This window comes from Oncorhynchus tshawytscha, linkage group LG05 (assembly GCF_018296145.1).
Source record: "Oncorhynchus tshawytscha isolate Ot180627B linkage group LG05, Otsh_v2.0, whole genome shotgun sequence".
Taxonomy (NCBI): Eukaryota; Metazoa; Chordata; class Actinopteri; order Salmoniformes; family Salmonidae; genus Oncorhynchus; species Oncorhynchus tshawytscha.
The window spans coordinates 51,557,571-51,581,937 of record NC_056433.1 but is presented as its reverse complement, the minus strand read 5'-3'; the positions used below and the strand labels follow the sequence as shown (position 1 = coordinate 51,581,937).

Below are 24,367 nucleotides of genomic sequence, written 5' to 3'. Positions count from 1 at the left end.
ATACACATCAACTGCAGTCCAGAGATATTCCAAGCCAGAGTCTTTTGATTTGACTCGAGTCTGCCACTGGCCTGAGCTCTGGAGAGGTGGAGCTAGCGTGTGTGAATGTGTGTGGGTGCGCGTGCATGCGCGTTTGTATTTATGTCTGGAATGGGAAGGGAGGAAAGGAGGAGGCTGAGGGGGGGTCAAAATAGTGATGAGGCCATTCAATCCCTCACCCCGCTTGTTGCACTTAGCTCCCCCCTCTGTCCATCCTGCGCTCCCATCCCTCTAAACAGTCTAAAGCTGGGCGCTCTGATGGGAGCATGCTCGAGCCAAGCAGGAGAGTACTACTACATTACACTGTACATCAACAAAAGAGGATACTTTGAACTTTTCCAGAAGGAACATTGCTTCAGTGTCTGCCTGTTTCTCTCTCTCTCTGTGATTGACATGTAGCAGCTGCCACACTTACAATCAGCGGGGCTCCCACTTAGTCGGGCACTCAGTATCTCTGACACTCGGTATCTCTGAAGTTTCCATCACTGGAGCGCCGAGATTCAACGCTGGAGTTATTCTCTCTCTCTGTCTGTGAGTGAGAGGACGGAGCTGGAATTAACTCTCAAGGACCCAAAGGAGGATACACCTTTCATGACGCACATTGATATAATATTTGTTTCAACCTTCATTGATGTTTCATATGAATGGAAAACTTGAGGGTTACTGGAAAACCTATACTAACATTAAGAGGTCTGGAAGAGCGTATCATTAATCAATTATGATCCTCTTTTCCCTCACTTTTCTGCAGTGTTGAAGAAATCCGTGGAGCGAACAGCTCAGTCAAGCTCTCTTTGAACATCTCGTATTGTTCAGAGATTGTTGTTCTATAATCTAAACATAGGGAAATGGACAGACTGAACTCATCTGGATCTTGGAGTTTTTTTAAAAGTACTCTCGTGAGATTTGACCATATTTCAGTCCTGCGTAAATAACATGATGTTTATTTAACAACGCACTGCAGGAGATTTCTAGAGAATTGATGTTGTTTTCCACATTTGCTTTTCTTTGAAACACAGTGTTGGTGTATGGGAGCTGTGGACTGATTATTTATTACCATAAGAGGTGCTGGATTTCCAGGGCTGGTTCTCTCTCGGGGAGTCTGTCAGGTCTCCTTCAGCATACCTGACAGTCTGGCTGTGTGTGAAGGGGGAAGAGTCATCTGGAGGAAACAACTCTACACCTCAGGCATTGTGTTTTATACCTTTACAAGACTGTATCTGACCTAACACCTTGGCTTTACTAAGGCACTCTGAGCACCTGGAGGTAAAACTATGGGGATTCTGGGCTTCTTCCTCCACCAGCGGAGCCTCTGGATGTGTGACGACGGTCTTCAGCAGATGCACAGACGCAGCAGCAGCCTGGTAGTCCTGAGGGAAAGCCCCGCTACTCTCTGACTCTGACCACCGAGTTGGACTGCTTGACCACTGGGCTGAAGGGAGAGCTGCTACGACTCTCTCCTCTACTACTCTGTCTCGCCTGAGCGGAGGTCAAGCGAAGAGTTAGACACGCAGACGAGTCTGGATAAGCCGGGCGAACGGTAAGGACACGCGGTATCCTCTTTTGTCTGATTAAGCTTGGGGCTTAGGTGGGAGGACAGTAATCACTGTTAAGTGCTTAATTTAAACATGAGTGGACCAACAGAAGTAAGGTGCTAAGTGGCCATGTTCAAATCACTGTCCCAGAAGCTATTGTTAGTGCTGCAGTTTCAAAATTGGTTTGGTTCTGTCCTGCTTAGCAGACCTGTACATGTCTGACCAACATCATAGTATCATAAAGTAAATCCCCAAACAACTTTGCTGGCTGTATTTTCTGTCCCAGAAAACAATTGGAAAGGGCAACCCATATAAAAACTTAATTCAACCTCAGAAAGATACTTTAAGACAACATTGTGAAAAGTCAATGGGCAAGGAACTGAAATCTCACTTGTATTAGTAGCCAGCTGCTTAGGGAGAGATTCTGAGGCCGTCTGTGAGGACAACATGGTCAGATCAACAACGATTGACATGATTGACACACGAGCATAAAGCTGAATGTATTACAATCTCAGGAGTTTCGTGGCACCTTAATTGGAGAGGACGGGCTCGTGTTAATGGCTGGAGTGGAATGGTATCAAATACATCAAACATGGTTGATGCCATTCCATTCACTCTGTTTCGGCCATTATTATTAAGCTGCCTCCACTGATTACACATTATGACTGGCATGCGATGTAACGGGGGAGGCAGGTGAAGGACTTTTGTTTTTTAGTTCATGTCTGGGTTAGAAGCTATTGAATCTAGTCATATTGGAGTAACCCAATAATAAGTCAATGGGAAATGAGTGCCCCCCTGTCTCAAACACATGTTGCAACACTATGTTGAGGGAAGAGGAAGACCTACATTGTGTAGGAAGTGCACCTACATAGCTGAAATCCACCCATGCGAAACCGACAGGGAATAGTCAAGCCCATGCTTACCAGATAACTTAAAGGACATTGCCGACATTACAGTCTACGTATGTTTGTAGCCAGTCAACATCACATCAACTTTGGTAGCATCGTTGGTCAGTCATGTTTAGGACCAGTTGTGCTTATAGATGTATTGATTTGTTTGTTAGAGACGGAGCAGATATGAGCCTGTTCACTTGTCTCTCAAATGTATCTTCCAGCTGTGATATAATTTGCAGAAAAAATAAACGCTTTTCCATCTTTTCCACTTCTGTGGCGAAGGCAGAACCTCCTGCAATAGGTGATGACTCTTTTTGAGATATGACTCTAGTACTAACCATACTTCCAAATACTAACCACACTTCCAAATAGTATGTTATTGTATCATATGTTATACAATGCAATATCATCATTTACAAGTCTTCCGCAAAACTAACTAAACAACATACATTAGTAGGTTAAGCTTCCAAACCATGTATCAGGCATATAGGCTATAGTATAGGCCTAGTAGCCTCGATCTATCAGTAGCCTCGATCTACTGCTAAGATAAACAAATCTAAAAACTATTGACGTTGATTCAAGGTCACGGCTTGAGGCTGAGTTTATTTTAATAACAGGCTCCAATTCATAGGCCTTTCTCTTCCGTTTGAGATGAAAATAGTGTGCTGTCTCTTGTGCCTTTCAAGATGGTATGACTTAATGGTGCCATTCATGTAGGGCACTAAGGGGAATAAAATACCTATAGTGTTTACAGTACAGCCTTTACAGTATGGAAGCGTTGCCTTAATAACAATTCTAAAAATACATAGAATTTATAACACGCTTTTCATTCAAAAAACATTTCAAAGTGCTAAAGTAAATGCATTCAAATAAATAAAAACAAAAGATGTAGACAAGAGAATGGCCATAACTAGACAGGGCCACTCACACAAAGAACACAGGTGACTCTACAAGGGACAAGGACAACAAGGAGCACAGGTGAGTCTACAAGGGACAACAAGGAACACAGCTATAACTACTAGAAGGCCTTCCTGAAGTTGATGTTTTTTAGGCCATTTTAAAAAAGATCCAAGAGTCGGTGGTGCATTCAGGTGGTCCGGGAGTGCATTCCAGAGGCGGGGTGGTCCTCAAGCAGAAAGCCCACCCCATTGAGCAGAGCTTGGTCCTGGGGACGTTGATGAGAAGGCTATCGCTCGACTAGAAGTTGTGGGTGGGGTTCTGGGATAGCAGCGGGTCTTTGAGGTAAGGATGGGTGCACTGGAATGTCAGCAAGAGGGTTTTGAATTTGATTCTGAGTGAGACACGGAGCCAGAGCAGAGATCCCAGTATGGTGGTTATGTGTTCAGGCTTACTCACGCTCATCGGGATCCTGGCAGCACTGTTTTTAATGTACTGGAGAGTCTAGAGCTTCCTGCCAGGGATCCTGAATAGAGTGCTTTGCAATAGTCCAGCCTTGAGGAGCCAAATGCACGGTTGAGCTTATCTACATCAGACTGAGTAAGAGTGGGACGGAGTTTGGCAATGTTTTTGATGCGACAGAATTATGCTTTGCACAGCTGTTTGAAGTGATCATCGAAGGTCACAGAGGAGTTAACACTCAGATTGGAGATTGAAGATGAGAGAGGGATGTTCTGGCCTGCAATGGTGAGGTGGGTTATGGGCAAGTGCTGGACCTGGAGAGGGGTGCCAACTAGAGGTGTTCACGGATCCACCTGTACCCTATAATTGGCCAGAACCTCCGGGTCCAGGTTGGGCTTCGGTAGAAGGGGGCTGATGACCGCTGTCTTGAGTGCAGGTGGAGATGGTATTTCCTCAACACCAGGGAGGAATGAATGAAATACCTCCCTGAGTGACTTCTAGGAAGCAGGAGAGAAGCTGAGGTTGCGTTGGTAAAGGGTCGAGGGTGGGAGGAGACAGAGTAGTAGAGTTTGAGATGAGAAATTGAACTAACCAAGCGATTCAGACCCCTGGCCCTTATGGTAGATTGAACAGTTTATTGATCAGTTTTTCTAGACAGATTGAACATTGAGATAACAACATGTCCTTGAATCCCCCCTTCACTCTCAACCTGCATGCCATCTTGAATGGTCACCTTCTCTGAAATGTAATACGTGTTTCAGAGGGAGATATTAATTGGTGTATTGCATTGGTGCAGATTAGGATGTGCATTGGTGTATCAATACAGTACAGATTGTTCCGTGTGGATTGTTTAAATATTGCTGCAGTAGTAAGATAAAATATGATTAGAGAGCTCAGTAGACAGTTGCTGTTGCTTTAGCTGAGTGGGAGATATATTTACAGTATTAGAAAATACAATAGTTGAAATAAATGTTGCCAGTGTATATTCTACACACTTTACACATCTATCACTAAAAGGAAAATAAAGAATATTAATATAGCCTAACAATACTTGAGATGGCAATGGGTTTTGACTTGAGTTTTTGAATAGTTTTGAATAGACTTGAGCAAATTGGCCATGCTTTGTGTGTTTACAACTTGCCTGCTAGTGCTTTGCTGAAAGGAAAAACCAAAATGGCAAGGCGTGAAAACACAATAAACTACATCATAACACAACAATACTGTGAGAATGGCAATTCCCTCAGCATATCTGCTAGTCAGAGAAACAAAACTATTACTGAGTGCTTAAGGAAAATGTCTGAATGTGTTACGACAGCGCAGCCACACCTACAACGTGAATGGAATTGAGAGAAAAAAAGATGTCCGAAAATGTAATATATATTTGGCATCAGTCCTGAGTCCATGTATTGTGTAAAGGGGGAAATGAGCAATATTTACTGCCCATATCCACTGATCTTTCACCTCCACTTGGGAGACTGCATCTGAAAAGGATTACTTTGTTAGAAGCCAAACTTTTCGTCATTTGTATTTGTATTAGTCCCGCTTGAACTCTCCAAGAGATTCAGAACCCTGGGCCAGCATGTAGGGTAGCCCAGAGGAGTGAGTGTTTGAGTGAGTCAGGGGTACGCCCTCTGCAACCCCTGACGGGGCGTAGGCCACGTCTCATTTGTGAGGTCATCACAATGAAACCACAAACGAACTGGGATCTATTGGTCTCAGGGCAGAAGTCACCTCTGCTCATCAACAAAACACTTCAGCCTAGTTAAATAAAGGTTACATTTAAAAAACATTTTTTTTCAATGTATGTCTTTGAATCTCAGGTCACATAAAACATCTGGTGGTCATGATGAACAACAATATCAGCCTCCAGCTCCAGCTCCAGCGTCAATGTAAATGTTACATTGCCTAATTGTAAAATCAGGAAGGGAACTAAACTGATAGTGTTATTGAAACAACCATTCCAACCACAGTATGGCACAGTAACAGAGGTTCCTCCGTGAAGATGTTATCTAATCAATGTAAACCAGTGGCGGTTGGTGACGTTCAAGATTAGGGAGGCAGATTTATTTTATTTATTAGCATTGCCTTATTTCTATTACAGCATATTGGATGACTGTCATTCAGATTACATTCACTCAGCTCAATGTAACATCGATAGGTTTAGGCTACTACATGATGCTACAATTTGCCCTTTACCCATCACAAGGTTGCTACAACCTAGCATACATTTTTTTATAATGTAGGTGCACAGGTCTAGAGACAAATTGGAGTACTACCTCACACACTCTTGCCTGCATATAGCTGATCTGGGGTGTACTCATTAGTCCAAATTGAGAGTTTCTTTCAAACAAATTCAGATAGGTCCTCCTCGTTTTGTTCCGCTTGCTTCCGTTTAAGAAACATTTCGCAACAGAATCGGCGGCATGAATACACCCCTGATCCCCTCACACACAGTTCACTTTCATAGCAGCCACTTACAGCATCATCACTTTGCTTGTTATATAATTCCTTCTCACATCTATGTGCTCTCCTCCTCTCACCTTTTCGCTTCCCTTGTGAACTTCAGTGCATAACACAACAGCTGTCTGTCACCAGGCTCAAAAATCTCTCCAAGCCAAATCTTCATACCATAACCGCAAACCGCTACACAGTCTACATCATTGTCACCATATTAACTTTATAGTCAACAAACTAGAACTAACATGTTAGTAAACCCAAAATTCAATCCATGTGTCCAATCACGCAGTACAGTGTAAAGTAAGCAGTTTAGCAGTTATACCAGCAGGCCCGGGTTCCAATAAATGAATAAAACCGAAAGCTTATCTTGACTTGGAAGAGTTTTCGTGTTGGATAGCCTTAGCCAGCTAGCTAAAATAAATAACATTCCTCTCTGAGTCAGCTTGTTGAGTAGGCTAAATCAGCTGCATTAGCTAAGTAAGTGAAAGGTAAACTGAGAAGAAACAAAATGCAACAAAATATAGCTAGCTGTCTCTCTCTTCAATTTTAAAACTGTTCAATTATTGTCTCTCTCTCATTGAGTCAACTACTCACCACATGTTATACACTGCAGTGCTAGCTTGCTGTTGCATATGCTTTCAGTACTATATTAATTATCTGATCCTTTGATTGGATGGACAACATGTCAGTTCATACTTCAAGAGCTCTGATAGGTTGGAAGACGTCCTCCAGAAGTCGTCATAATTACTGTGTAAATCTATAGAAGGGGGTGAGAACCATGAGCCTCCTAGGTTTTGCATTGAAGTCAATGTACCCAGAGGAGGATGGAAAATTGCTGTCATCCGGCTACACAATGGTGCTACCCTTAGGGGTAGGCTTCTGTCGACCTTCATTGCAAAACATTGTGTTTTAATCAGTTATTTGGTGACCTGTGAATATATTTAGTATCGTTTTATTTATTTTTCTGAAATTCTGGTCCTACCATTCCTCCTCTGAGGAGCGTCCACATTGTGAACTAAACCAACCAGAGGTTCCTTTATTTAGCTGGTGTTCTTCACATAACCCCAATTGACCTCTGGGATGAGGGACACCACCCTGGGGAGCCTACTGGTATTTCCCCTGATCTGCACCACACATAATGGGAACTGTGGTCAGTGCCCTCCATCTAGTCCTCTTTCAACATGCCTCAAAGCAGTCAGGATCTGCCCCCTTTAATACTGACAAAGTACCTTTAACCCTCTCTGTTCTCTGGCAGAAGCACCAATGTGTAGATATAATGCGGTGACTGAATTGCATTAATAGTATCTTACATAATGGAAACCAGTTATCCTTACCCTTGTCAGAGAGAATTTGGGGTTTTTGAGATTGTTGTGTGTGTGTGTGTGTCTCATCCTGAGTCTGACCATCCCAATGGAGGACCATACTATAGTTACTGACTCCTTCAGCATGTGTAGTGGAGTGCTCTCTGAATCCTGCAGATGAGGCTCATGGTGGTGGTAAACAGATTACCCCTCACGGCCATCCCCACACCTCCAGGCGGTGACTCCCTTCAGCCAGGCTGGGTAAATCGCGGCCCACGTGATGGAGATAAACTGGGAGGCATTAGCAGCGCTAATCCACGCCTGATCTTAGGAGCCATGCTGCTCTCTATAGTCCTCCCTGGCTGCTGCCCTGCCGTTTGGCCTTGAAGACATCTGACCGTACAATAACGTAGACCATTAGGAATTCAGCCCAAGCCTTCTCCTCTGCTTGGGAAGAGAAAATGTAGGTACTGTATCGCTTTTCTTTGCTCCTGCTGTGATGTTCTCGGTGTAGTGGGTCGAGTTTGAGTCTTTTTGGCTTGCGTTTTGGTGCCTTTCTCAGGACGGTTGGTTACGGAGGTACCTTTGAGCTAAGTGATTGTGCTTCTGTAGAGGCTTGCAGCCATTGACATTGCTGTAAAATCTGAACATTGTGTGTCAAGTAATGGACTGCACCTGAGGGCCCTTTATATAGCACATGCCTTCACCTCCTCCAAACACTTAACCCTTAAATGACCAAAGCTTGTGGACCTCACTGTGGATGTACATTTGATTCTCTTGTAGCACTTGGAATGTTCCTACTTTTTATACATTTCCTTATAATACTGCAATTGATCCATGGCATAGAGTCTAGTAGTAAACCCAAACAGTGTTCACATTCACAGTGATCCAACTCAACAGAATTAATCCTGATTTGTAAAGTGCTAAACAGCAGATTGTGTTTTTATCTCTACCAAGAGCACGGCACGTGCTCATCAATGTCCTAGAATTTAAAACATAAGGTCATCTTTCTGAATATAAATTCTGAATAGTTTTTTTTTTTGTGAGAGATCATTGTAGAGTTGAGTTGATGATGTAAGGTTGCATGTATGGACAACTCCCATTCGTGATTTACTTCCCTCTTGCACTTGTTGGTTACTGAAAGACCCCACTTTATCACGTCTCCATGTATTTTTACTCAAGTGATTACAGAACATAAACACAAAACAAGACAGACAGATGGGCTGAATTCGTCTCTCTATTGTTGTTGAGGCCTGAGAACGCCTACAGAGGAAGAGTGGCCTTGGAACTACATTGTGGATCTTTACCAAAAGTGAAGGACCTACTTGACAATAGGAGTAAGAAGAATTTGGTTTATTTGAGTTTGTTTAGAGTTACTCTATAAATACGCATAAAGTGAATTTCATTTCCTTTGAGTTTGGAATAGATATGTATAAAACCTGACATTTCAATTTACAGCTTCTTTCCCAAAATGTCCTGTGTGAATTGAATTGTCTTCTTATGAAGGGAGAGGGTGTACTGTTCTTGGATAAGTGGTCTATGAATTATGATCCTAGTTGTTTTCCAAAAGATATACAAATGGGCATCATGAGAAAAGAATGCATTTTCTTTTAGGCTTGTTGATGAAAAATGCATGGTAAGAGACTGAAGATAAACAAAAATCCATGCACACATACTGTATAAACACCCCCCCACACACACACACACACACCCCCACAGACACACACACAGCTGAAGTTTATGCACAATTTGCAGATATAAGAAGTTATTTACATGACAAAGACATCCAACCTTTAAAAAGTCATCTTTCTAAGAGGCTGGCACACTCCTCTGTAATGAATGCAAAAGTCTGAGAATATTACTCGAGGAAATTCTCTACTCTGGCTAATCTCCATTGAAGAGCGAATGAAGGATTAAAACATAGTCCTGTGGAGTCAGGAGATAGAGACAGAACAGAGAAGACACAAAAGAAGCCCCATGCTGGATCTGATAGATCATTGGAGGTCAAGAAAGACATTAGAAAAAAAATAGACTCTGAGGGCCAAGATGACTTCACACTTTGCAAAGCACAATGGGGAGCCAGTTTGCTACAGCAGGAAAATAATATTTTTTATTTTATCAGGTAATTTACATAAATGACCTGGGGAATAGTTACAGTGGAGATGAATGAGCCAATTAGAAGCTGGGGATGATGCTATGAGGGCCAGATTGGGAATTTAGCCAGGACACCGGGGTTAACACCCCTACTCTTACAATAAGTGCCATGGGATCTTTAGTGACCATAGAGAGTCAGGAACCCCATTTAAAGTCCCATCCAAACGACAGCACCCTACACAGGACAATGTCCCCAATCCCTGCCCTGGGGCATTGGGATATTTGTTTTAGACCGGAGGAAAGAGCACCTCCTACAGACTTCTTCCAATATCACTTCAAGCAGCATCTGGTCTCCCATCCAGAGACCAACCAGGAACAACCCTGCTTAGCTTCAGATGCAAGCCAGCAGTGGTATGCAGCAACAGGAAATGTGAATTATTATATGGATTATAATTAACAGGCAATTTTTTTAGGGGTTGATATATTTTTAAGGGAAAATCAAGTCTGAAATTGTGGAAATTACCAACTTCAGAAGCCTTTTTAAACATCAAATACACTACAAGTTTTACATTACAGTTTTACAAGTTCTCCTGCAAAAGGGTGATCAAATTAAGATCATACATCTGTACACCACTTAAACTGCACAAAAGCTGATATGATTTAGTGTCTGGATCACTGGTGTTTATTCGTGGATGCCAAGAGAAAGAAGCCAGGTTACCCCCAAAAAATTACCAAGAAAAGAGAAAAAATGATTTAGTCTCTCTGTGTTTCATTCTCCTTCAATTCGCAAGAGGTTGAATGTATCTCACCGGAGATAGCATCCAAGCGAGTGAATGAGCACCCCCCTGTCTCTGTATGTGTAGGCAATCGATATGATGCTGTCTGGTCAAAAAGCTTATGATATTGTTGCCGCCGGTAGCATTGAATGCAAGGGAAGCCAGTGAGCATTTGGCCTCCCTTGATAAAAAAAGTACAACATAATAGCCTATCAGCGTTGCGCTACAATGGGTGAGCTCAACTGTGAAAGGTACTGGTGAAGAAAAAAAGTTTGTCATTGGCTTCCCTCCAATCACATCCCATGAAGTGCAATACGTCATTGACAGAAACAACTTGATTGTTGCATCTCGTTGTTTTCTGGTGGATAGCTAGCTAGCTAAAATTGGCTCTTTTCTAAATTAGCTATGGATGGAGATAGGGATTTGGACTTGTAGTTTTACTTAATTTTCCGTACTGGCCAATGCTTACAAGGGCGATTCTGGATCCAACCATAAATTCAGACATTGTGCCCCTGGCCTGCGAGGATGGAAGTTCAATATCTAGCTAGTTGTAGAAGGCTAATGTTGAAGAAGGCTAGCTAACATTGCACATGAAAGGAAGTCAGGCTAGCAGGCAAGTATTTTAGCCAGGTAGTCTAGGACAACAAAACATAAAAGTGTGTACTGTATGACAGAGTCATAGACCGGTTCGTCAACATGAAAGAGAGGAGGATGGCATTGGTGTTTCTTTACAAGTAGGGTAAGTCAACATGTTCTTTCTACTTACACACACACACACAGAGAGAGAGAGAGAGAAATCAGAACCATGGACAGCCACATCATATTTAGCTTACATTGATTGGACTAAATTGTTGTTTTGTATAGTAGTCCGAAAATGTCGGAAACATGAACTTCCTTGACCATGCTGTTTGTTACATGCAAAATACTCTGTGGACTTCATCAGAGAGATGTTGTCCTCCGGTTTTGTGATGAAACAAAGGTGTGGTTGAATTTATTCTGCCACTGTGTCTTCTTATTGTTTTAGCCTTAGGCCTATATATGACAGTGGCAAGGCAGAAGAACTAGCAGGTTATAGAGAAAGCAACAAAATTATCACATAGGTGGTAAAATAGATTTTTTCCTGGCTTGGCTTTCCCACTGATTTTACCCACGCACCACTACTGGTCTGGATTAAGACCCTTTCTCCCATTGAGGCCTGTAAGTCAACCACAATATGGAGGTAATGCTTCTGTTGTACAGAGATCCCAGAGGAAACATTTAGCTTTACCACACCTTTTACTGTGTCTCAGTGCTGTACAGAGACACACAAGCAAATGAGCAACTCGAAAAGGAATCTATAGCTACAATTTCATGTAATAAGAAATTAATGCCACGGAATTCATTTGCAATTCATTTGGTGTTAAACCTCAAAGCATGTTTCTGCTGGAAATTGACATGCCTTCTGCTCAAATGGGTATACTATTCAGGGAGGTAATACAGTGTCGTTAAGGCCATTTGTATTTTGAATTAGCATAGTAAGGGCCTACAATATAGTAGGGTGGTATGGATGAAAATGAATAGGAACTGTTTGTGTTGTTTGAATGCCTTTTGTGTATGTGTTGTTTGAATGTTTTTCACTGAGCACCAAACTGGCAATACAGTGGCGTACATATAGTGAGTAATCCTTTATCGCGTGCTGAGCAAAGGCGACTGCAGACTAGATTCTGTTTGCTCCTAGCAGAACTCGGCTAGGCGTAAGCAAATGACTGTGCTCGCATACATTTTCTGGTGTGCGCACGAACCAAAACGAAAGAATAACGCACAGAATGTCGTCACAATATATGCACGAAACGGCGCCACAGGTTTCAACTGGATAGTATGCGACGGCCTTTAATCCTGAGGAGACAATGGGGCACATTTATGGGACTGGTCGTACCTGAATCAAACAACAAAAATACTCCACAACAGGAGGCTTCTGTTGACAAGGCAGTAAACCATTAGTGACGTTTCAAAGACATTCGCTGGTCCCAGTGGGTAGTGTCTCTGACTAAAAGGCAAATAACCAGTGCGTATTGACAGGAGGCCTGCATTCTTTTCATTTCTCCAAGCACGTTTTCACTCCTAGCGTGCCACACTACAGAGAAGACCAGAAAGACAGACCCTGACGAAGCCCCTACAGAGGCCAAAGCACTCACCCCCAGTCTTGCAAAACACTTTGACAGAGCTGGTCTGGATATGTCCTCAGCCACTGTCAGTTCACCATTTCCTGATCTGGAGAAATGTTTTGCACCCCGCCATGTCTCACATGTATTTGTATGGAAGAACATTTACACACACAGGCGCTCGAGCCCACAAACAACCACACACACACACACACACACACACCTTGTAGGGACACACAATTCAGTCCCATTCAAAATCCTATTTTCCCTAACCCCTACCCTAACCCTAACCTTAACCCAAGAACCTAAACCTAACCCTAGCTCCTAACCTTAACCCTAAAATTAACTCTAGCTCCTAAACCTAATTCTAACCCTAACACTAATTCTAACCTTAACCCCCCCTAGAAATATAATTTGACCTTGTGAGGACAAGGGGCTTTGAAGTCTGGAACCTTACTGGAAGAGGATCTTAACCTATTTAGGAACCAGGGCTTATCACTCCTTTTGTCTACACCTACAATTAGTGTAAAGATTCCAGTTATGAAAATGACTGCTAAGATTGACATGTGATGGTATTGATTAGCAGTAAGCTTCTAGAACATTAGCCATAATGTTTTTTTTTGCACAACAACAGAAAGAACTTGAAAACCCTCCTGCTGTGAACAGTAGGGTCGAAGGGTTTGCAAATGCTTTCTGTAGTTGTGCAAAAAAAATATTATGGCGAATGTTCTAGAGCCGAAGGGGTTATAATTCAACGCAGACCAATCACAGTATGGAAGCATGCAACACAACACCAAACACTTAAAAGAGCTTTCAGGATAGTTACCGCAGAACATCATTTATGGTTGTGAGACAAGAATTGCTTACACACAGAGGCATCGTTGAGAGATACCACAACAATGGGAGCCTAAATCAAACTGTGAAGCCAATAAAACACTCTTGAGAGATAAATAATGAAAACAAAATCTCTTGCTGCATAGTTCAGTTTAAAACATTTCTACGCAGCCAAGCCCTCAAGCAAAGCCAACTAGAAGATTGTGGAAATTCATTATCGCTCAGATCTTTCAAGGATCAATTGCACAATTTTCTTCTTTGGCCGGGGTTTCAAGGTTACATATTTACGTGTTTCTTGTGACGGCGAGAAGTATCTTCTGTAAACTAATGCAAGGCTGGCTTACATGACAACGACTGTACATTCAAACACAGACATACCCGACATGTCTCTGTCCTGCGAAATGGAGACGACAACCGGAACAAGATAAATCTTGCTGTGGAATGAGAGATTTCTGGAGGCTACTATGGTAATAGACTTTTCATCTGGGACTTGACATGATGCCAAAGGAGTATCCGATCCATGCTCACAATATAGTATCCCATCCATGCTCACAATATAGTATCCCATCCATGCTCACAATATAGTATCCCATCCATGCTCACAATATAGTATCCCATCCATGCTCACAATATAGTATCCCATCCATGCTCACAATATAGTATCCCATCCATGCTCACAATATAGTATCCCATCCATGCTCACAATATATAGTATCCCATCCATGCTCACAATAGACTCACAATAGTATCCCATTGGTCAGCTTGTGTAACCTCCCTCACAGAGCTGTATGCTGACTGCAATTCCCTGTTCACTTTTGATTAACTGAAAGGTACAAACAAAAAATAAAGGTGATCGGGAACCTCTTGCATGGGTTGCCGGGGTTGAAATACCTATTTTTATCTGGGCTAAACCACACTTAGAAAACCACACTTAACAATCCACACCTGTAAAAGAGCCACTGCAGAATGGCCTCGGCAGAGGGACAACACATTTTGTTGAAGGCAAAAATACTTCAGATGACATCTTGAGAATAAGATCTGTTGAAATGAAGACCACTAATAATGAGAGGCTCGTTCCACTGTTTATGGTAGTGGGACTGTGAAACATACTGTAATATGTCATCAATTGCATGAAGTTCAACACCGAACATCATTTTATGATGTCCGGTGTTGCATTGAAAACATTCCTCTTAACTTCTTTCCTTGTGGTTCCTTGTCTTTCAGAGTGTCAATGCTCCTACTTATTCTAAGATGAAGTTATGGAAGTGCGCCGCCATCGCCTTGACTCTCTGTGGAGCAGCACTGTCCCTCTTCCTCACTCGAATCATGGTTCCCACTCCGCCACATCACATCCCCTCCTGGTACACGTCTTCGTCGCGGACGTCCTTGTCCTCCAACTCCTCCCTGATCGGCGGCCGTCATCGCAAAGCGCGGTCGGTGGAAGGCGTTGGCAACATTTTGACAGAATGTAAGCAAAATCGTTATTTTCAGTCACCAACTACTTTGGTCCAGATGTTCTGATTGGTTTGGATATTCTCATTGACCCTTGCTAAAGCTCTGATGTCATTGGTCTGTGAAGAAAATGTTGGGGTGGAGACCAGTCAAGAGGAATGTATGCTTTGTCACCCATGTGTTGGTGTCAACAGTAAATTGGATAATTCTCAGCCAATCTGAGGGTCACCATTAGTGTCCCTTTACAGACAAAGCCACGGTACATCTACTGACAGAGCATGACAGCATAGCTGCCAACTGCAGCTTACAGACAGACAGGGTAATCAAATCAAATGTTATGTCCAGAGAGCAGATAACTCCATTAAGGTCTGGAGCGTCATCTCAAAATCCCAGAAGCATTTGCACTTTGAGGGTGATAAAACACCTGTAACGTCCTGATATGGTTTTAGAGGGGATGCAGTATTCATGAGAAAATGTGACATAAAAGATTCAGCGATGTAAAATGTCAGTGATGGTCCCGGGGTATGTCCGTTGGGATGGGGATAAGAAGAGTTTTAGATAGTCCCACTAAGTGAGTTAGTGGAGGCTAGAGAGCTAACATCCCTGGCCATGTGGTTGAAGAGCCTGGTGTAAAGACAAAATGTACACATTCTGTCCCTTTGGCTTTGGGCTGTACATTACTGTGGCTTCTCGTTATCACTCATCCGCTGACGTCAAACTATTTTCAAACTAATAGAAAGTTGGCTGCGAAACTGAGCGTGACTGATTTGGAATTTCTTTAAAAGTCCTTTTTACCAGACCGAAACTTTCTATCCAGTGTCCTTTTTCTGGCCTGGACTCAGAGTGTGACTCTCAGACCATTATTCAGATTATCCAGTAGAGATTTTCAAGGCCAGGTCAAGCGTAAAATCAGCTAGCCTAATCACCTAATCTGTGATGCTACTGCCAGGGCATGGGGAGATCTTCACACGAAACAAATGACCGAATTTGAAACCCTTTACTTTGGGAAGGCCTTTTTCAATTTCATTTGTGAATGCAGAGAACGGCGAAGTGTTATTGCTTCAAGAGCACCATTGATTACAGAGTGTCAGTCAGTGAGCCAGGCTAATACAGGGCTATTACTGTCCATGTCTTTCAAGTGTCTGAGTTTATAGGGTTTAGGATTTAACATGCCCCCTGGCGCTGCAAAAGACCCTGAGCCTTTTAAGTAAATGTTGTGTCCTGGAGAGGATAGAATGAACAGTTAATTACAGCTCTATCTAACTGGAGAACAGTACGGTGACCCTAAGGGGCAATGTAGAACAGAATCGTCAGACAGAAAAGCATTGTTTTCCATGATATCTAAACCTCTGGTGAAGGAAATACCTGAAAGTATCTTTAAAGGGGTAATCTGTGATTACTAAATACATTTTTGGACTTTTAAATGAATGGTATATATGCCCATGGATTCTTAAAGAATATAACTTGGAAATGCCTCATGACCTTAGTTCAACTAGCCAGCAGCATACCACCCTGCATCCCACTACTGGCGTGCTTCTGAAGCTAAGCAGTGTCACTCCTGGATGGGAGATCAGACGCTGCTGGAAGTGGTGTTGAAGGGCCGGTAGGAGGCACCCTTTCCTCAGGTCTAAAATAAAATTGGGGACATTGCCCTGTGTAGGGTGCTGTCTTTCAGATGGGATGTTAAACAGGTGTCCTGACTCTCTGTGGTCTCTGAAGATCCTGTGGCACTTATTGTAAGAGTAGGGGTGTTAACTCTGGGGTCCTGGCTAAATACCCAATCTGTGTCTCATACCATCATGGCCACCTAATCGTCCCCAGCTTCCAATTGGCACATGAATCTCCCCTGTAACTATTCCGCAGGTTGTTGCTGTAAATGCCAATGTGTTCTCAGTCAACTTACCTGGTTAAATAAAAACTGTTGAACCCCAAATATAAGCCTATTTTTCTCCATTGTTTGTAAACATTGTCATTGTAAAGAAATACTGTACAGCTGCAAAACATCTTGATCTCATGGTCAGTCCTTGCATCCATATCTCTGTCTATGAATTGGAGAGTGGTTACATTTCTCCTGCCCCATCCCTCAGCTCTTTACCAAAACAGAGGCAGGAGAATGCTTTGTTATTGTTTGAACTGCAGATCGCCCCTTTTAATTGATATGCATATGTTTTGGTATTTGGTAATCCCTCTGGCATGAGGTTCTGGATCAGGTGTCCGAATGCACTGGATACGTTTCAATGCGCAACGTACATCTCACTCCACTCCTACACATCTGGGGAACAAGTTTCATTGACTCCTAATGTGTTAAAATGTGCTTGTATTTAACATGTGTAAACTTGGCAAATATAGTTCAACAAAGACTCAACCACCGGTGTTCCAGCCAAATTGCCATGGTCTGAAAGGGGATATTCCATTTCTATGGACTCTGCAGAAAATATGACTTTCTCCGTCAAGTATATAGCTAGCAGCTGGACTGGAGCTCAATATTTGCACAACTGACAACGTTTTAACTTTGGAAAAGGCTCATGTCACTCGCAATGTATGTGTGCATGTACAGCATGAGAGATACTATGTACACTCTGAAAAGGTCCTTGGTCTATCAGTTTTTGGAAGAAAAAAATCACTTAGTTAGACACACCTGTCATTGATGATAGATAAGAGACTGATTTTAGAGAACTTGTGGTTCGCCAAGCCAACGATCCGTGCAAGTGGAAAGGATGAACATGTTTCAGTTGTTTGCAATTCATCTCTACAAACTGAGGGAAGTCTAAAGCTAGCATTACACAGGTACTGTTACTGCCAAAATAAAGGAAACATGAGTAAATGAGGGATACAAAGTGCTGTATATAGAAAGCAGGTGCTTCCACACAGGTGTGGGTCCTGAGTTAATTAAGCAATTTAAACATCCCATCATGCTTAGGGTCATGTATAAAAATACCCAGTTGCTCATTATTTTGGCTACCACGGATAAAAGCATAGGGGGTTTAAAGTGTGTGTGTGTGTGTGTGTGTGCCTCAGTCACCAGACCTCAACCCAATGGAACACTTATGGGAGATTCTGGAGCAGAGGCTGAGACAGTGTTTTCCACCACCATCAACAAAACACCAAATTATGGAATATATTGTGTAAGAATGGTGACGCATCCCTCCAATAGAGTTCCAGTCACTTGTAGAATCTATGCCAAGGCACATTGAAGCTGTTCTGGTGCTTCTGGCGGCTCGTGTCCAACGCCCTATTAAGACACTATGTTGGGGTTTCCTTTATTTTGGAAGTTACTTGCATATTCCAGTACATTTCACAGGTACAGGTGATGCAGCTGTTTTCAAAGCCACATTACTAGTACTTGAAAACCTGTACCAACAACCGTATGGATCTTTTAATTCTCGATTTTCCAAACTGACAATGGTTGAGGCTGGGGTCTCACAGACATTCTCAGGCCATGCTGTATATTCAACAGATTGATTGGACGTTTCTAATGGTTGTATCTTCCTCTAGCCTAACACCATCTTCTCTTCTTCTCTTCTCTGCAGTCATGCACATGTTCCAGAGCTTCACAGAGGGGGAGCTGAAGCAGATGATCGGGACTCTGGTGGAGAAGAAGGCACGGCAGGAGGCCAGGCAGGAGGCCAGGCAGAGCAAAAGGACTAAACGGGCTAAGAAAGCATCAAAGCCATGTTCCCTGCGGGAGGTGGAAGTGACTGTCAGTGAGCTGGGTCTGGGCTACCACAGTGATGAAACGCTGCTCTTCAGGTACTGCAGCGGGAACTGTAAAGCTAGCCGACGCAACTACGACGTCATACTGAAGAAATGGACGAGGAAAGGCATCTCGAAGAGGGAGAGGAGCCCGTGCTGCCGGCCCAAGGAGTACGATGACATTTCCTTCCTGGACAACAATAACAGATACAAGACGCTCCATAACTTTTCTGCTCTGGCCTGTGGCTGTGTATAACGCCTCTATAGCCATTTTGATTTCCCAGATACTGTGTCGAACATGGGAAACGCAACAACTACTGCTACAAAATCAAAAACAGGAGTACACAAGAATCGATCCCTACAGTACAATGCCAGGGAATACGGACATTTAAACTACTACTATTTAAGACGGTTCATTTTGTGTTTGTTTTTAAAAGACATCAGCAAACGTCTGTTTTGCTTTCCTTGCCTTTCATGGGATACTTCTCTGTCGGTTGTGAGGGTAATATATTATATGACCTATGTGTCATCATGGGGCAATAACAGTTACTGCAATGATTTGCTGCTTGATTGTGGACTATGGAGCAATGGCTCCATTACCTACATGTATACAAAATACCAGCTGAGGTATAACTAGTGCATGCTCTATTGCCAGTCTGGTCTGATACCACACTTGTACATTTTTTTCAGAAATGAGTTTGTAGGAGTGTGTTCATGGAAAATACTAGAATAAGCTAGCGAATGCAATATGAAGCTTCCACAGTAGGCTTCCCCACAACGTCTTGATCTGCACCATTAATAAGGCATGAGATATCACTAAGGCAAGTCCAATGGAGCAGCAACAACAGTACAGGAGACTAGGAAAGACGAGAGGGCCTGGAGAAACACGGCTTCGCACAATATAATGTGTGTCATTCCTTCATATCACCAGAAATGAACTAAATAATGAAATCTCCAGCCTTTATCAGTAACCATGAAAATCTACCTCATTTATGTCGAACAATAATGGAAACCAACACCCAGTATAAAATAACCGTTAAATGTTCTCCTACTGCTTCCTCTGTATTCATCGCTAGAAACAGACTGAAATAAGATATTTTAGTAGTAAATACACTAATGACTTGTATTGGCATAAGAAGTTGCAGGGTAGAAAAACAACCACAGCCATATGCTTGTTGCATGCATTCTAAATGGAGCCTGTATGGGTGATTTAATCTTAATGACAGCAGCTTGTAAATCAAATGGAATGGCTATGGCTGTATAAGCCCTTTCCCGGAAAACAGAAATCCAACAGAAAAACAACATGCTATCAGAAATCCCTATCCTTCTGCAGCAAGATCACTATAAAGTCATCAAATACAACCTAGATGGTAGAGTAATGCAGTCTTGTTTGATCATCTAGGCAGAGTGGTGCATTAACTGGGTGACTGCTGCATCGTAAACGTGACTGTGAGAGGGATTGTGCTTCAGTCTTACCCTGAATTAGCCTCCACAAATCCATACCATTTGTCCAAATCCCATAATAGACTACCCTAATCCACTTACCTCCTTTTTAACTGACTTGGCCAAAAGCACTGAGCACAAAATAGAGAAATGCAAGCCACTCTGCAGCACTAACTACTATTTTTAGTCACTACATGATTAGGGAACACTGGAGACATTTTGAATTAACCACACATGTGATGTTACCATAACAGGTTTGATAGCCTAATACGTGTTTCGTTAAACAGTCATTTTGAAAACAAAATAGAAATCATTCTCTTAGATTAATTGTGGCCAAATATACTTAGAATAAATAACCTTATCGTAAAACACCTTGAACAGGTTCAAGAGCAAGACAAAAAAAACTAAAATGACATGAGTTCAGAAACAATCTTTCATACTCGAAAACTGTAAACAAATCATTTTAGACTGAGAGCTGCATCGAAATGGTAACTTCATCCCAATTAGATATTTCACCTGAGCATCTATAGTATAGTGAGAGGTAGAGTAAGGTTTAAGTCTGAAACCAGTGGAGATACCTCTTAAGTTAAAACCAATCATATAGTTAGAGCAGAAAGTTAATTAAAGGCCCATGCTGGCGTTAAGCTAAGAAAACAGGCCTCTCCAGCCCAGGACCATAATACCCTCAAGTCTAAATGTGCTTAAAAACCAAAGTATTCCTCCCTTTCTGAATAATCAGTACACAGACACTTGCTGTCCAGATTAGCTGTAGACTGCCCCTTGCATGTAGAGAAATTAGTATATCTCTGGCATGTTACAATGGTCCACATTGTTGAGGACGTCTCAATCAAATAATTAAAGGGATAGGTCACCCAAATTACAAAAGGACACGCTGGTTTCCTTAACCTGTAAGCAGTGTGTGGACAAGGTACATATGACAGCACGGCAATCCATGCTTTGTTTCCTAATGTTTCCTAATGCAAATGGCACAAATCCCATTCAAGTCATGGGACAAATATTCGCATTTTCCGGGTATCATGTTCAAATCATCTAAGTGGCTTTGTTGAGCTTCACAGTCAATTTCAGATACTTTCGAATTATTTGGACATAATGCGCAAAAACGGCTTACATCGGTCCCATGACTTGAATGGGATTTGTGCCACAAATGCTAAAATGTTAGCATTTGGAAACAGGGCCAGGGAAACTAAACCAAAGCATGGATTGCTGTCATACCTTGTCCATAGACTGCTTACAGGTTAAGGAAACCAATGTTTAATTTTGTAATTTGGGTGAACTATCCCTTTAAGTCTTTTTTGAAGGACAAAAATTAAAATTAATTTATTTTTGCCTTTTCAAATGGATGACAATTTAAGAGAAAAGAGCAGCTAGAAAAACAAATTGCTGTCTTAATGTTGATGATATATACTATATGTATTTGTCGTTATATATTTTCATAACCCTTATATTTGCCATCACGAATTACTAAGTCTATTCAGCACTATTAATACAGTATATCTATGGGTTGAAATTCCCTCAGGTTTCCTTAGTTTCCTCTCGTTACCTCCCTTGAACTCCCTCTCAAAATGGGAGGGAAACGTTTGGGAAATGACAAACAACACCCTTCAGCTCTGGCATTGTTGGACTACGTTGACCAACTGCAGTAAAGTTGATGCAATGCATCTGTATTAAAGATCATGTATATTTATTGGAGAGTAAGTTATGGTTTATTTATTTAGATAGCATCATCGAAAAAGAGGAATATGTTTATTTATTGAACTATTGGTGCCAAAGTGGACTTTACATGTATGATATTCTACATATTATGACCGTTGAATAAACTTAATCGGGTTCAAAATATAACGTTGTATGTTGTTCTTTTACAAAGTCTCACTGAACAATCTGAGTGTATCTATTATTGGGTCAGTTACAACAAATCATGGTTCTAAATCACGCACAATGGTACACATATGCCAGAAGAAGCTGATTTTCAGATTCTCCATTGGCAATGTGGTGTAGGATATTGCATAACTGTTGCTAATGAATGAGCATCGTGACTCATTGAATCTACTTGTCTGCATTTCAAGTAAAAATATACTAAATTATATTTGTAGTAAATGAAAGCTACAGCCCATGCATCAGACTATGCGGTAGGCAGGGTGGTGGTTTGGAGGCCTCTCCCCTCTCATATGTATTTTTTTTATGGGTTTCACAGTAAAGACATGCAATTTAACTTGTAAAAGTGTATTACCTTTTAATGTGCCATGAACCCAACCAGTCATGATGTTTTCATCTGATTGTCAAACAAATCACTTAAAAAGTAGGTGACCATTTTCATACAAAATAATTCCAGCATCCGAACAGTGAACTGTGCACCCGCCAACTTTCCTTCAATTCACAAGTAGCTGAAACTATCTCATTGGAGAAAGCATCTGAGTGAGCGAAACAGCACCCTTCTGTCTTACTATATTTGGCCCATGTATCTGGTGGTGTCTGGCCAAAAAAAGAGTATGATATGGCATACTCTTTTTGGCCAGTCAGCATCACATACAGTACGTGGGCTACACTTCCAGGGCCTTCCATAAGTATTCACACCCCTTGACTTTTTCCACATTTTATTGTGTCACAGTCTGAATTTAAAATTCATTAAATGTCATTTTTTTGGCCACTGGCCTATAATATCAAAGTGGAATTATGTTTTTTTTTAAATATTTTTTATAAATAAATCCTGGGACAAAGGATACACGTGACTCCTGGGTAGTGCAGCGTTTACCTGGAGGTTTATCACGCAATCCCCCTGTCGATGGGGTGGTAATAGGGTAGCCTTCTTCTTACTGAAGGCGATAGCCAAATCGGCATACTCAGCAGGAATGCGCACGGTGGAAACCTGATCCGGACTCTCCATCGTTGTCCACTGATGGAAACTCCTAAACACCTGCCTGAACACTCATCAGACCACCCCTGGAGAGCTCCCTGTCTCCACGAAATTTTAGGATTGTGAATAGCCAGCCAGGGAACCCCCAACACCACCGGAAACGCAGGTGAATCGATAAGGAACAGACTAATCCGCTCCTTATGATTCCCCTGCGTAATCACCACCAGCCCTGACCCTAACGGTCGACTATCTAAGGAGTGCACGGGGAAAGGGGGGGTCTACCTTAACTAACGGAATCCTCAACCTCTGGGCGAGTCCGCAATCTATAAAATTCCCCGCTGCGCCTGAATCGACTAGCATCTTATGCTGGAGAGAGGGGAAAAACTTCAGGAAACAATTTAACAAAAACATGTGACCAACAGGAAGCTCTGGGAGAGTGTGGTGCTGACTCACCTGGGGTGACTGAGGATTGTTCTGCCTGCTCTCTCTACTCCCAGATGGACTCCTCCAGCACCGACCGGAAGTGTGCCCTCTCCGGCCACAATGGGTACAGGAGGAGCCTCCTCCTCCGGTCTCCCTAGACGCAGCCCCTCCTAGCTCCATCGGGATGGGAGCGGGGGGGCCAGGAGATGGAACTGACAGGACCCTTTCAGAACGCCCGCGAGCAGCCAGCAGATGGTCTAGCCAGATAGACATGTCGATCAGCTCATCCAAGCTGAGCGTAGTGTCCAGACAAGCCAGCTCCCTGCGGACGTCCTATCTTAGGCTACACCTGTAATGATCTATCAGGGCCCTGTCCTTCCACCCCGCTCCAACGGCCAAGGTCCGGAATTCCAGCGAAAAGTCCTGCGCACCCTGCCACCGCTACATCGTACTCCCTCTGAGGCGTGATGAGCAGAGCGCTGGCACCGGATCCCGCTGGAGGAGATGGTAGAGTTGCTGGTGGGAGGGTAGGTGGGGTAGTAGGGAGACCACTCCTCTCCCAACGGTCCATCCTCTCCATCATTTGATCCATTGCTATTTGATCCATTGCTGAACCGATGCGATGGAGGATGGACGTATGATGTAGGACTCTCTCCTCCATCGTGGGGAGAGGGGTGGTCGCTTCTCCTGCTGACTCCATGTGGTGGTGCGGGCTTCTGTAACGGTGGGTGAGTGATGGGTGTGGAGTCAGACGCAGAGAACAAAAGTAAACGGGGAAAAAAACGCTTTAATGTCCTCTACAAAGTAACAGGTCCAAACATGGGTGAAGCCCTAAACACAGGTGCAAACAAACCCAAAACCTTAGTTACAAAACCCGGACAGCGAAAACCCAAAAGACCACGATACACCACAAACGTAACAATAACAACAAGCCCGCACAAACACCAGCGGGCAAAACGAACTTAAATAACACCCATCCCAAAACCCCAACAAGGAACAGGTGAAAACAATTAGACAAAAACAAACGAAAAGGAAAAAGGGATCGGTGGCAGCTAGTA

At 42.7% G+C, this 24,367-nt stretch overlaps 1 protein-coding gene across 1 annotated transcript; it reads left to right on the top strand.

Annotated features, from left to right (window-relative positions):
• The first annotated feature begins 298 nt into the window (after positions 1–298).
• LOC112250811 (neurturin-like) lies at positions 299–21,865 on the top strand. The gene is made up of 3 exons (XM_024421265.2): positions 299–1,576; positions 14,651–14,894; positions 18,409–21,865. Exons 2-3 carry the CDS (start codon positions 14,678–14,680, stop codon positions 18,825–18,827), a joined length of 636 nt encoding a protein of 211 aa, XP_024277033.1. The 5' UTR covers positions 299–1,576; positions 14,651–14,677; the 3' UTR covers positions 18,828–21,865.
• The last annotated feature ends 2,502 nt before the right edge of the window (positions 21,866–24,367 follow it).